At 31.3% G+C, this 13558-nt stretch overlaps 2 protein-coding genes and 1 pseudogene across 2 annotated transcripts; all 3 read right to left on the bottom strand.

Annotated features, from left to right (window-relative positions):
- Positions 1-411: 411 nt before the first annotated feature.
- Positions 412-3466, bottom strand: LOC114715246 (uncharacterized; annotated as a pseudogene).
- Positions 3467-8850: 5384 nt separating this feature from the next.
- On the bottom strand, positions 8851-10275 carry LOC114715242 (F-box/kelch-repeat protein At3g17530-like). The gene is made up of 2 exons (XM_028900038.1): positions 10217-10275; positions 8851-10111 (listed from the first exon to the last, which is right to left on the bottom strand). Exons 1-2 carry the CDS (start codon positions 10273-10275, stop codon positions 8851-8853), a joined length of 1320 nt encoding a protein of 439 aa, XP_028755871.1.
- A 2401-nt stretch (positions 10276-12676) lies between these two features.
- Positions 12677-13342, bottom strand: LOC114715247 (uncharacterized). The gene has a single exon (XM_028900042.1). The coding sequence runs from the start codon at positions 13340-13342 to the stop codon at positions 12677-12679; it is 666 nt and encodes a 221-aa protein (XP_028755875.1).
- Between the last annotated feature and the right edge of the window lie 216 nt (positions 13343-13558).

Below are 13558 nucleotides of genomic sequence, written 5' to 3'. Positions count from 1 at the left end.
CCAAAAAATTAAGAATAAAAAACTACACTGTCCAAGCTATTATATAACCAACTATTGCTGACGTAGCCTCCAGTGCCTTATTTGTAGTCATATCAGTCATTCTCTACGAAATCAAACTTTTACTAATTGATGAAATGGATGTGCGACGATGGCAATTCCAACAATTTTCACCTCCATTCAAATAACACTCCTATCACCATTACCATTTCAACAACATATTTCAAACAACTAATGCCAATTTGCATTTACAGACAAATATGCTCTTTGATCCTATTTCCTCACATGTTTTTAAAGACAAATAGATCAATTATTATTCACAATGCATTCTTCTTACCTAGTCAACTAATCAGAAACATTAGTAAGTGTTAAAATGATCAAGCAGCAAGTAGCAAATCCTCCAGAAAGGTATCTCTAAACCAGCAAAAGTCAACATACCTGTCTTGATAACCTTCTGATTTCTTGATTAAGAATTACACTAAAGAGATTCAGGTCTTCATGGTTTCTCCTAGGAAAATAAAAAAGTGTCAATTTTAGTATAAAGCTCATTCAAAGTGACATAATGACTTAATTCATGACCTAAAGTATATTTGGGAACCTGTTCACGAACTTCAATTCAATCTCATCTGCTGCACCAAATATAGATTTACGGAATAGCCTGGATGACTAAAGAAAAAGTCAAACCAAGGTAACAAAACTTGAAAGTCTATAATGAAATTAATAGCAATCATACACCTGAACTACAACTCAAGCAATGGAAGCATGAGACCAATTTCACAAATCTGAATACTGCTTTTCTAAAGGGCAGCCTAAGATACAGTCCACCAACACAATCCATGCATCAGATGAAAGAAGTTGAATAAACTTCAAGTGCAGAGAAAAACATGGCTTGCTACAAACCTATCAACCATACTTTTTGGTAGCACTTATCTTTAAGACATCAAACACATATGAGGAAAGGTGAAGGATTTAAGTTCCAGAAACTAGTTCAAGCATTTTGTTCTCTGTCATAAGCTTGTAACTGTCTTCACATACAGACCAAATTTCCCCCTTGACATTTAGATTTATTCTGTACATGTTGAGACCATCTTACGTAACTCTCCCCCTATATTGCCCTTCTCTTTAGACAAAGAAAATTATTTTTCTTCTCCTTACATCTATGTTGAAATTTCATTCATTCATTGAGTTTATGTGTATGGGGGAAAACGTAGTTTTACACTGGTTATCAAGAAAACAAAACCCACTCTCTCTCTCTCTACACCCACACACACACACGCACACGCACACATCAATGTGAAGAAATAAGAATAGCACTAATAAGGACGGTATGGTTGGTGAAGGGTCAACTTGTTTTCAAAGAGAAATTTCACTTAAGCACTCTATGTAACAAGTATACAACTGCTGAAGGAAAATAATGACGCTTAAAGAAACTAAAAGAAGTACATGTTTATATATATAAAAGAAATGTCCACACCTATCATCCCATCGAGAAAGGCGGCATGCAAGCTGTGCTATAACTTCATGGACTGTTCTGGGCACGTTGTACCCTCCTGCAGAAAGAAGCTCCTAATCAAAGCAAAGCATTGAAGCTATGAAATCAAAAATATTACTACCCATTAAAAGAATATGCCAAGCAAGAACAACCTGAACTTCTGTGATTCCCAGAACATTTACACTCGGAACTGATCCTTTTACATGCATTACGGTTACTAGGAAGTTTTGAGCTTGCCAAGACCTAAGTACAATGGGGATGTCATCTTCATCAACAAGAGGGTCACCAACCGATTGTCCCAAGAGCTCAAATAACAGCCCCCAGCAACTCTGACAGGGACCTACTTAAATTAAAATTATAATTAATATCAAGGGAAAAAGGTATAAAATTTATTGTAATGCCGTGTTACAAATATTATTACTAATATGAAATCCAAAAGGATCCCTTCTACTCCTCTGGTGTTAAATGTAAGACACACTACAAAATGGGTCTTATATTTAGAACCAGAGGAGTACTATCTATAATATCATAATTGATGAACACCCATAATCACCACTATAGATCATTTGTTGAGGTTTATTTAGGCATTAATTGTCATTGTAACATAAACTTTGATTAAAAATAAAACTATAGAAAATTTTCAATCCCTCACAAAGTCCCCAGACACAATTACTAACTTTGAACTGTGTTGCAGATGTTCTGTATCAGCTCATAATTACTTAGGCTATTACTAATGTGCATCTAAATGATCAGTGTAAACTAGATTAAGTGATAGAATAGATTGCAAGATGATTTACATGTAAGACTAGTAATCACGTATAGGATAAGTAATTAAAAGGCAATATACCTCATACAAGAGATGTTTCATCCGATCACTTATCAGCCGACTTTCATCTCTCAAAGCCAAACTAATGGCAGGATGTAACCATTGAGCATTGCTGAGCCAAGCTTCAATGTTTGGGTGACCTGCAGAAACATGGCACCACCATATAGGCCCAGCAGGACGCTCCCAATAGGGAGCTGCCAGATCAGCCACAGTGCGATCATCTTCCTCATCAGCAAACTCAAAGTGTTGAGAGGACCAGACTGTATCAACCTGAACTTTCTGGACGAGTTCGGAAATCCTTGCCCATCCAATTGGCACCCAATGACTACCATCATATTTTTCTGTGACATCGGATTGACTAAACTGAAGGACCTTGCTGTCCTTTTCATCATCTATGGCATGTAACCTACTGCCCCTCAAGTCATTTGCAGATGACAAATCTGATAACTTGTTTCTATATAACCTCGGGGAAGAGGAATCTATCAGATCATTTAAAGGATCAAGCATTTTTGAATATTCACCTTCCATTTGTAATCTATCTGAGGTCCTTGATGAGTGCTTTGACTTAATTGATCTTCGCCGACCTCGAACAAATTCAAATGCACAAATAAGACCATCAGTCCAAAGGTCATCTCCAGGATTGGGACCTCTACTGTGATTGGTTCTACAGTTTCCTGGATTCGTACGTTTCCCCTGGGAATTTGAGTCGTTCACTGTGTCACTCATTTTATCTTCACCTTTGGACATATAGAAAACCAACCACACTTATCAAGGCAGATTTTGGAGTACAATCTTCACAGGACCTGTCACTCTTTAATCAATGAATGGTTTCAATAGTGATAATCACAGTGATTAATATTTGACCGCCAACAGAAAGCTTTCCAGGATTATCAACAAATAATGCTGCAAGTCAAACAGAAACATGTGTTAATATTCTACTTCAGATAGCTCATATATTAAACAAATGAGAATCAGGAGAAAGGGTGAAAGAAAACTAAACTAAAATGACCAATGCTTCCCACACCTATGACAAGCACATAAAACTAATTCAATTAATTGCAGTAAGAGGTTTCACATAAAAGTTCTAAGAACGTGTCTTAACTTTTAACCACATGAACTTCTTTGTGATTACGTATCTGCGGAGACGAGAGACAAACAAGGGTATACATAATAAGCATATTTTTCAAAGACCTACTCTCTCGCGCGCGAGCATTCGGATCACCACTTTAACATGTTCTTACAATACTTGACAACCGTCCCGTGTCCAAATTAATGAGAAGAATAAAAACAGAATAGGGAAAATATAACTTCATGCGCCTCGATAATTCAATCAATAAGTAGTCGAGTAAATAACGAACACAGATACCATCCAGACACCATGAACTAAGGAAAATAAAGTAAATTCCATAAACATAGAAACATATCAGCATAATTGGCAGCGAGAATAAGATGCAAGAAGAGGACATAAACACAAGCATTCTCAGTCTTACAAGTCGAAACTATGGCTCCGATCTTGTGAGCGGAGGGAATATCATGTTGATGATAATAATTACCAAGGAGACAGTCCAGAAAGGTGTATGAGAAAAGAAAAAGGAATTAACCCGAAGAATGTGAAGAGTAAAGATTAAAGAATGAGATACTTCAAAATGCTGAAAGGGGCTCTCCGGAAAAAGAAGAGAGAGAATAATATGCAGTGGGGGGTACACAGTGTCGGAGCAGACAGGGAAAAAAGGCTGGGGGCGATGTGGATTGCTTTATTCAGTTATTCGCGGCAAAAGAAACACTCTTGCGTATTTGTCATGCCAAAATTTGGATTCTTTATTTCTCTTTTTCTCTCCTCTCCCTCCCCCGTGTCACTCTACCAACCCTTGTGAAAATGTAATCTCTCTGACTGCTCATCAATATTGTCAATGTTTACCGGCAAAAAAATATGTATTATAAATAATTTTAAACTAGAAAAATTGCAATAATGTCTCACTTAAAAAAATTAAATATAAAAAGATCTCCTAAATATCAAATTATTCTGAAGTCTTAAAGAACCTCATTACAAAGAATTTATTTATTTAATTATCAAATTACTTTTTTTTAATATATATTGATAACTGAAAAAACAATAGTTAACAACTTAATATGTAAGGATTAACAACTATCACGATAGATATTAACACCTCATGTTTTTTTTTGTAATGTATTGAGAAAATGTGTTGTTAATACCTGACGTGATAATTGTTAATTGTTACACTTTAAATTGTTAATAATTACACTTTCAGTTATCAATGTATGTGCTTGAAGAGAAATAAGGACAATTTAGTAATTAAACAAATAAATTCTCTTACAATAAGGTTTCTTAAAACTTCATAATAATTTGATGATTTTAAGATTTTTTTTATATTTAATTATCTTGGATAAGACTTTATTACAATTTTTTCTTTTAAATGTTGTATCATACTCAAAAAAAAATGTGGGCTTGAATTAGAAACACCATGAAGAAGTAGCAGCCCCAAAAAGGAGACAAAATTTGCCAGAAAAGGTAAGATACGATGCTAAAAAACGTATTTGGATTTTTTTTTTTAATTCACTTACTTCTTTCTTTCTTTTTCAGAAAATTAATATACAAGTCCATGTAGTTTTACCTGACTTCTAATGAGGTATTTGGGTGTTCTCTTCTGCATCCTTCACCTGATTAAAATATGTGGAAATCAGTTGAAACTACAAGAATATAATAAAAAATTGTAGGAACTTTATTAAAACTCAGGTAAAACTACATGTAGACATGCTATAAAAAAAACTACATAAACCTCATTAAAAATCAAGTGAAGCTAGAGAGACTTGTTAATTTTTTTTATTTTCTATTTTTGTTATTAATTGCGATGAAGAGATTGACTTTAACTGGAGTTACAGGAAAAGACTTTAAAGTGAAAAGGTTTCTACTTCTTGAATAGAAGTAAACAGAATATACACCCTACAATTTTGATAAGAGGTAAGTAATTTTGATTTCTTGTTCCCAAAGTTTCGAGCTTCACTTTCATCATAAGAAAACTTTTTCTCCGACCTTTACATAGATGTTCAATTTTCATTCATCCATCAACATAATTATTCCTGCTCCATTGCAGGATATGAGAATCCAAACCATTTATTTTTGTTATTATTGCGTTGTACTAATCCTAAAGATGTTTGCATGAGTTTCAATTATATATACTCCAATTCTTAATACTAACCCCGGTCCTTAATATAAGAACTCGTTTGATTTTTATTTTGATTCTAAATGTAAAACTCCAATTCACTTTGTCCCTCATATTTATCTATTTTTTTAAAGTAGTACTTGTAATAATGATAGTTCTAGTTAATACACATGATTAGCAAAAATATTTTACGAAAGACAATACCTATTTATTACAAATAACTAATTTAACTAGTTTTTTAAATCTATTTAAATTAGTTAACTAGTTCTTATATTAAGGATATGAGATAGTATAACAATTAGACATGAATGATTTCGTTTGGTTATATACTCATTTTTTTTTCCAACAAATACTCAATCCATTTTGGCGTTCAAAATATAAAATTTTTTCATAACTTTTCCTAAAAAATAAAATTGCATGTATTAGAGGAATTTTTCATCAAGAAAGTAATTTTTATGAAAATAATTAAAAAGGTTTTTAAGAAAAATCAACACAAATCTTTAATGAATAACTAATTTAATTAATTTTTGTAGTCACTGCGAATCAATTATCCAACTTATACATTTAATATCGTAGTGCTTTACATCAAGTGAACTGTTTTCTTATAAATTGGGCGTTTTCTAAAAGAGAAATTGCAAAAAAAGACATTGGAATTGTGAAAACGCAGATATGAACCATTGATAACTTCATTGAGTTTTGATAATTTCATGACATATTATTATTATCAAAAGCTATAGTGAAGTTGTCAATGGCCCTTATTTGCGTTTTTACAATTTCAAGATTTTTTTTTTTGCAAGTTTCCCTTTTTTAAATTACACTGTCAATAATTTGTAAAAATTGAAAATTCTGTGCGTCACATAGATCACCGTCATTAATAAGCACCATTTTTTCAAAAACCGTTTTCAAATTGCAACTCCGAGAACTTGTAGAGCATCGAACAAAGTTGATAAAAATTCCATAATCGTGTCCACATCATCATTTTTTTCTTGAATAATTTAAAAATTAAAGCAAGCAAGCAGGCTATTTTTCATATATATATATATATATATATATATGTCATTTTATTTTGTAGGATATACGCATTTTGAACTATCTAATCTCTAATGATGATTAGAATCTTTAAAAATAATTTTTTAATCATAATTTATGATTTACAAGATAAATATATAAAAACATTTTATCTTAGTTTATACGAACGTGCTTATAACATGACATTTCATTTTGTAGGTTATATCAGTACACACAATATAATGAATGAATATTTACCACATAAATATGATGAAGCTAATAAATCAAAAATATACCCTACAAAATCATGAGTCTAACTTTTGAACAATGTGTGTTGGTAGCATTTTCAAGGGATCTTCATTATGAATTCATGGTCTTAAAAAAAAGATATGGGAACTTTGAAATACTACATCCGATCTTTAATAAAAGAGTTCATTTAAATTTTATTTTAGTTTTAAATATAAAATCTCAATTCACTTTGTTTCGTTTTCATATTTATCTATTTTTTCTCAAGATAATCCTTATAATAATAGTATATGCCAATATATTTGATTAGTAAAGATGTTTTAAAAGATAATATCTATTCATTATAAATAACTAATTTAATTAATTTTTTTAATCTATTCAAATTAGTTAATTAATTTTTATATTAACGACCAGTCAAGCTAGCTATATGACTCTCTGTTTTTAGTTGTTGACTGATGAGAAAAAGACATCTCGTAGCGGGGAAAATCGATGGGCTTTTCAAGAGGCGGGCGCGAGCCGAGTTCATATTTCCTTTGCGTGAACAGCTAAAACGTTGTTTTTTTTTTTTTTTTTTTATAAAAAAAACCATAATCAGTGTTTTTGGGGCCAATATCTTTTATCTTGAGTACGTGTCGATGAAGTTTTAAATATTCTTTATCTGGTTAGATACTTGAATACATAATCTTTGTCATTAATATTATAAAGATATTTAGATTCAACTTTTTATATTACGATTTCCATAGTAAAATTATTATTATTATTATAATACAAGTTCACTATGATAAAATGATCACTTTGCAATCACGTGATCTTTTAAATATTACATATCAGTGTTATCAAAAAAATACGGTAACTATAAATATAAAGATATATCAATCATGATTTGCTATCAATATTCTCTTTAGCCAAATCAGATTTTAATTCTTATTTTATAATAGAGTTATGCAACTCTTTTATCTTTTACTACTATCTATATAAAAGGAGATTACGGCTAAAATTCTGAATTATGGATTTCATTCCTATTCTGAGCCAAGGAAATTAAATTCTGTAATCAATTTTAAAATAAAATATACTCTAATCACCTTTTTTTCTTAATTACATAAACTTTGCCTCTATTTTGAAAACATACATTTTAATCCAAACTAGTAATACATTGTTAATTAAAGAATATTCTAAAAATATTCTTAAAGTATATTTCTTAATTAAAAATCATAATAGAATAAATACTGCTTACTAATTTATCTTTAACTTTATATAAGGTTTTATTTTGATCGCTTACCTTTAAAAAGTAAACTTTTAGTCATCTAACCCTAGAGTCGTTAACAAAAAATGATGATATCAAACTTTTGAATATTAATAACATAATACTAAATACTATAATATTAAGTTTAATTTTTAAAACAACTATGATTGTTTAAAAAAAATTATCATTTAAAACTAATAATTTTAGGGTTAAAAGATTAAAAGTATACTTTTTAAGTTAAGTGATCAAACTGAAACTTTACATAAAGTTAAAGGACTAAATGTATAATTTATCCTGTATTAAAACTATTTACTTATACTGATATGACCGATTAAACGATTATTTTCAATGCACTTAAACAATTAGGATAGTTGGAAGAATTTTAAAATTTCAAACCACTCAATTATATTGTTTCTCTTAATAAGCATGCACAAGGTGAAAATAACTTATATTTAAAACGAAGAAAGCATTTGATTTTCCTTTGTCTTAGTAAGTTTAGAAAGTTTTGGTTGTGTTGCGATTAATTAATGTCAAATGCTCTTCTTTCCCGATTACGTTGTTAAGTTATGTTCTAATAAATTTCAAATTACAATTACAATTCTATCTATGTATGGCTGATGGAACTTAACCAATTAATACTTGTCGCAAATAGGCAAAAAAAGAAAAATCATCTGGGAAAAAGTAAAATAGAGTTTTGAATTTTCAGATAATCAATAGGTCAAATATAGCCAGAAACATCTCGTATTAAAAATCTACCCTTCATCACATTCTATGTAATAAATCTAAAATGACAAGGATTATTTTCCACCAAAATAGTCAAATAAAAAGAAAATTTGCATTATAATAAAATTAACCTTTAGAATAAAGGTTCTTCAAGGTGAATGTTGCCAATTGGTACGAGACTTTCCACGTGATTGAAAACATCATCATAGAATCCAGGGATCATAGAAATCCTACCCTCATTAATACTAATGATCTCAGTAAAAGATTGACAAACCCTTTGTTTATCATTCTCCATTTCGCTGCCACTTCCATTCGTAGGTATGGGCTTTTCATCAGAAAAGAAGACAAAGTTATTCCTCCAAATGGTCATAGGAATCATTGTCGTGCCTGAGCAAATATCGCTAGGAAATTTTCCAGTCCAACTCCATCTTCCTGTTGATGAACTTATACCGTCCTCTTCCTCTAATACCCACAAATCGATCCAAGAATGTAAATGACCAATTGTAGGGACACGAATTATAGCAAGTTTATTATTATGCACAGATAGATCGCAATAATGTCCACGACAAAATACTTGAGGAGGCCATGGTATCGCTGTAAACACTTCCGTCGCTATGTCAAATGAAAGAATGAAATAACCTTGTTCCTTGCCCCCCACTTTTCCTCGTAGAGTTCGCCAAAACATACGTCCATTGACAGTGACCCAATCACCATTGGGACGTACACCCTTTAAGTTCTCAGTTCCTATTTCCTTCCACGAATCTGTGCTTAAGGAATAGACTTCAATCGGGCTACCATAATGGATGGTAACATGTATTTGCACTATCTTATAATCATTAACAATTGGGCTAAACCCAAATCCAATGCAATCCCACTCAGTAGTTTCATAAGTTCTGGTTCTAGGGATTTGTTTAACCTCTCCAGTGGCAGGATTCCACAACAAAATGGATTTGCGGAAATTGCGTGAGGCAGATCTATCGTAGTACTGATTGATTTCAGCACAAACCAAACCATTACAGGAACCGACGATCTTAACGTTCAACTTGGAATCGAGTAGTGAAGGTGGGATTTGAAGTTCACGAACATGCATCTCAGAATCCATCAAACGTAGCTGCAAAGGTCTTGAAGTTCCATTCTGTCTGCAAGGAAGAACTGAAGGAGGGTATGGATGAGGATATCTCCAAAGAAGAAGTGAAGGGTATTGATGAGTAGAGCGACGGAGGTGATCATCGACGAAAGATGGACGCTTGATGAGATTTTTCCATTTTTTGGAGACGCATTGAAATCTGATTAGGGATTTCACCGGAAGTCGTATGAGAATTCCTCTGATGATTTCTTCGGGAAAATATGGCGTCTCGCCATCCATTAACCTCTGCTTCGTGGTGGTCGGAAATCTATCAAAAGAAAGTAAAAGGAATTAGAGGATGAAAATCAAAGCTATATAACTACGTATGTGTGTGCGTGTGTGCGCTTTCAGTTGTCGGCTGAGAAGAAGAAACCTCGCAGATGAAAGATCGATGGGGTCTTTGGGGCGAGCCAAGTTTATATGAATTTCCATTCCGTAAAAAGTGGAAACTGTTACGAAAATGAGAAATATGAGCAAGATTTGGAATGAAAGATATGAGTAAGATAAGAGAGAAATTGAGATACAATATCATTCTCTTATTTTCTTGTCTACTTCTCTTCTCCAATCTACGTTAATTTTATAACAGAAACTAATTTTTAATGATAAATAAGTGTTTTTGGGGCCTATATCTTAATTTTAATGAAGTTTTAAATGCTCTCCCTCTAGATAAATATTTAAATACATAGTGTTTGCCATTATCACTGAGATTTAATTTTTTAGTTAATTTGTACTAATTGCAAATCTATATTCTAATATTATTGGCCAAAAAATAATCTATCGTCTAATTATTATATAGGTTCAGTAATCAGTATCTCTTGATTTTTTTTTCCTGCCATCGGAGTATCTCTTGAAATTGAAGTATTGTAATCATGTGATCTTTTAAATATTATATATCTTATCAAAAAAATTACATCTATAAAAAATTAATATAATATTAACGATTTCCTATCGTTATTACCTTTAATGAAATTAGATTTTTATTCTAATTTTATAAGGTAGAAAGTAGAAACTATATAAAAGGGCAGATTACGGCTATAATTATATGCTTTTGAGTTTTGAGTTTCGAGTTTCATTCCTATGATTCTGAGTTTGGAAATTAATTTTATCAACTACTATTTATCAGCGGTAAAAAGCTCCAAGCTTTACCATTTTATATTGATTGACCATATATTAATTGATGTTATTTAACCAATCATACGTTAATGATATGATGATATTGATAATTTATGCTGGGGATTTTATAAGGTGACATGGCAACTAATTAATTAATTTTCAAACCTGCTTTTTATTTCATTTTATCAATAATAATTATTATCTCAACTACAGCAGCTCATTATCCGTTGCGGGTCAAAAAAAAAAAAAAAAGCAGCTTGTTGTCCATTAACTTACCTAACAATCCAAAACAATTGGATAAATTAATTTATCGTATTGAAAGTTCGAATATTTATGGATATGAAGAGTGTGTGAGTTTTATCTCTTAAGGGCTATATTTAGGTGAAGTTACTTATATCAATTATATATGTTTAATTCTCTAATCACATATAGTTAGTCATGTATTTTATTTTTTTAATTATTAGCATTTAATATCATTTAATTATAAACCCATATAGAAAGATATAAAATATATAATCATATGTGATTAGAGAACTTAACATAATAAATATACTTAAGGAAAAATTGCAATAACACCCCATCTAAGAGAATTGAATACAAAAAAAGTCCTTTGAAATTTTAAAGTCACAAGAGACCTCATTGCAAGATATTTCATTTATTTAATTATCAAATTGCTTTTTTTTAAAGTATGTATTAACAACTGAAAGTATAGTAACTAACAACTTAAGGTGTAATAATTAATAACTATCATAACAAATATTAACAACTTATGTATTACATTTTTGTGATGAGTTGAGAAAATATGTTATTAATACCTGCTGCAATAGTTGTTAATCCTTATACAAGACTACTCTTTCAATTATCAATATATACTTAAAAAAGATAATTTGTTAATTAAATAAATAAAATTTATTACAATTAGGTCCCTTAGGATTTCATAATAATTTGATAATTTCAAAAAATCTTTTTGTATTTAATTCTTTTGGGTAAGACCTTATTGCAATATTTCCTATAATTAACTTCACCTAAATATTTTCCTTACCTATATTAATATGACCAATTTAAACAATTTGTATCGTTGGGAAAAATTTAAAATTTCCAACTACTCAATTGTTTCTCTTAATAAGCACGCATAAGGTAAAAATAACTTATATTTAAAATGAAGAAAGCATTTGATTTTCCTTTATCTTAGTGTATTTTGAAAATTTTGATTGTCTTGTAGTTAATTAATGCCAGATATTCTTCTGTCTGGATTTCGTTGTTTTTTATGTTCTAATAAGCCACAGCTAATAAATCTAGTAGTGTAATTTTGATGGTTAAAAATATGGATCTCTAGAAGAAAGATAATAGAGTACAAATCTTGGAATCACTCAACAACTTTTAACAATAAGAGTTAATAAATTTCAAATTACAACTCTATCTACGTGTCGATAGAAGTAAACCAATTAATACTTGTCGAAAATAGCCAAAAAAATCATGTGGAAAAAAAATTACATTTTTGAATTTGCAGAATGCAATCTGATATAATCAATAGGTCAAATATAGCCAGAAACAACTCGTACTAAAAAAATCTACCCTTCATATCATTCTATATAACACATCTAAATGGCATCAAAATTTATATCACTAATCCAAACTGGCAAGGATATGGATTATTTTCCACCAAAATGTTTAAATGAAAAGCAAATTTGCAATGTAATAAAATTCAGCTTTAAAATCATCAAGGCTCTTCAAAGTGAATGTTGCCAACTGGTACAAGACTTTCTACATGATTGAGAGCCCAACTACCATAGCATTGAGGGATCTCAAATATCTTGCCCTCATTAGTAATGATGCTTAAGGAAAATCGATTCTCCATTTCGCCGCCGCTTTCATTTGTAAGGCTAGGCTCCCTAATACAAAAGAAGACAAATTTGTTCCCCCACATGGTCCGAGGAACGTCAAACTTGGCTGGACATGGATTGCTAGTATATATTTTAGTCCAAATCCATCTTTCTGTCGATGAACTTGTGCCCTTCTCCTCTAACACCCACAAGTGGATCAAAGAATATAAATACTTTGGAGGGCGACCGACTCTAGGCACATAAATTATAGCAAGCTTGTTATCATCATAAGCAGACAAAGTGAATTCAAAGCCTCCTGAAACATCTAATTGAGGAGGTCCTGGTATCACTGTAAAAACTTCCAAAGCTATGTCAAATGAAAGTATCAAACAAGTACGATATACGCCATCCTCTTTATCCTCTGGAGTTGCAGCATCCCAAAAGATACGTCCATTGACAGTGACCCAATTACAAATAATATCAGAAGGACTTACACCCTTTAAGCTCTCAGATTCTATTTCCTTCCACGAACCTATGCTTAATGAATACACTTCAATCACCATATCCCCATCATACCCATCATATATTTGCACTATTTTATAATCGTTAACAATCGTACTGAACCCAAATCCGACGTAAACCGACTCATAAGGATGTTTAGAGCTTCTGGTTGTAGGGATTTTTCTAACATCCCCAGTAGCAGGATTCCACAACAAAAAGGATGCGAGGAGGCAGATTTATCAATCATCGTTTCAGCACAAACCAAGCCATTACAGGAA

The sequence above is a fragment of the Neltuma alba genome, unplaced genomic scaffold, assembly GCF_004799145.2.
Source record: "Neltuma alba isolate B1F8T4 unplaced genomic scaffold, ASM479914v2 tig00011579_pilon, whole genome shotgun sequence".
NCBI classification, from domain to species: domain Eukaryota; kingdom Viridiplantae; phylum Streptophyta; class Magnoliopsida; order Fabales; family Fabaceae; genus Neltuma; species Neltuma alba.
The sequence above is the reverse complement of the archived record's forward strand: the minus strand, read 5'-3'. Positions and strand labels throughout refer to the sequence as shown.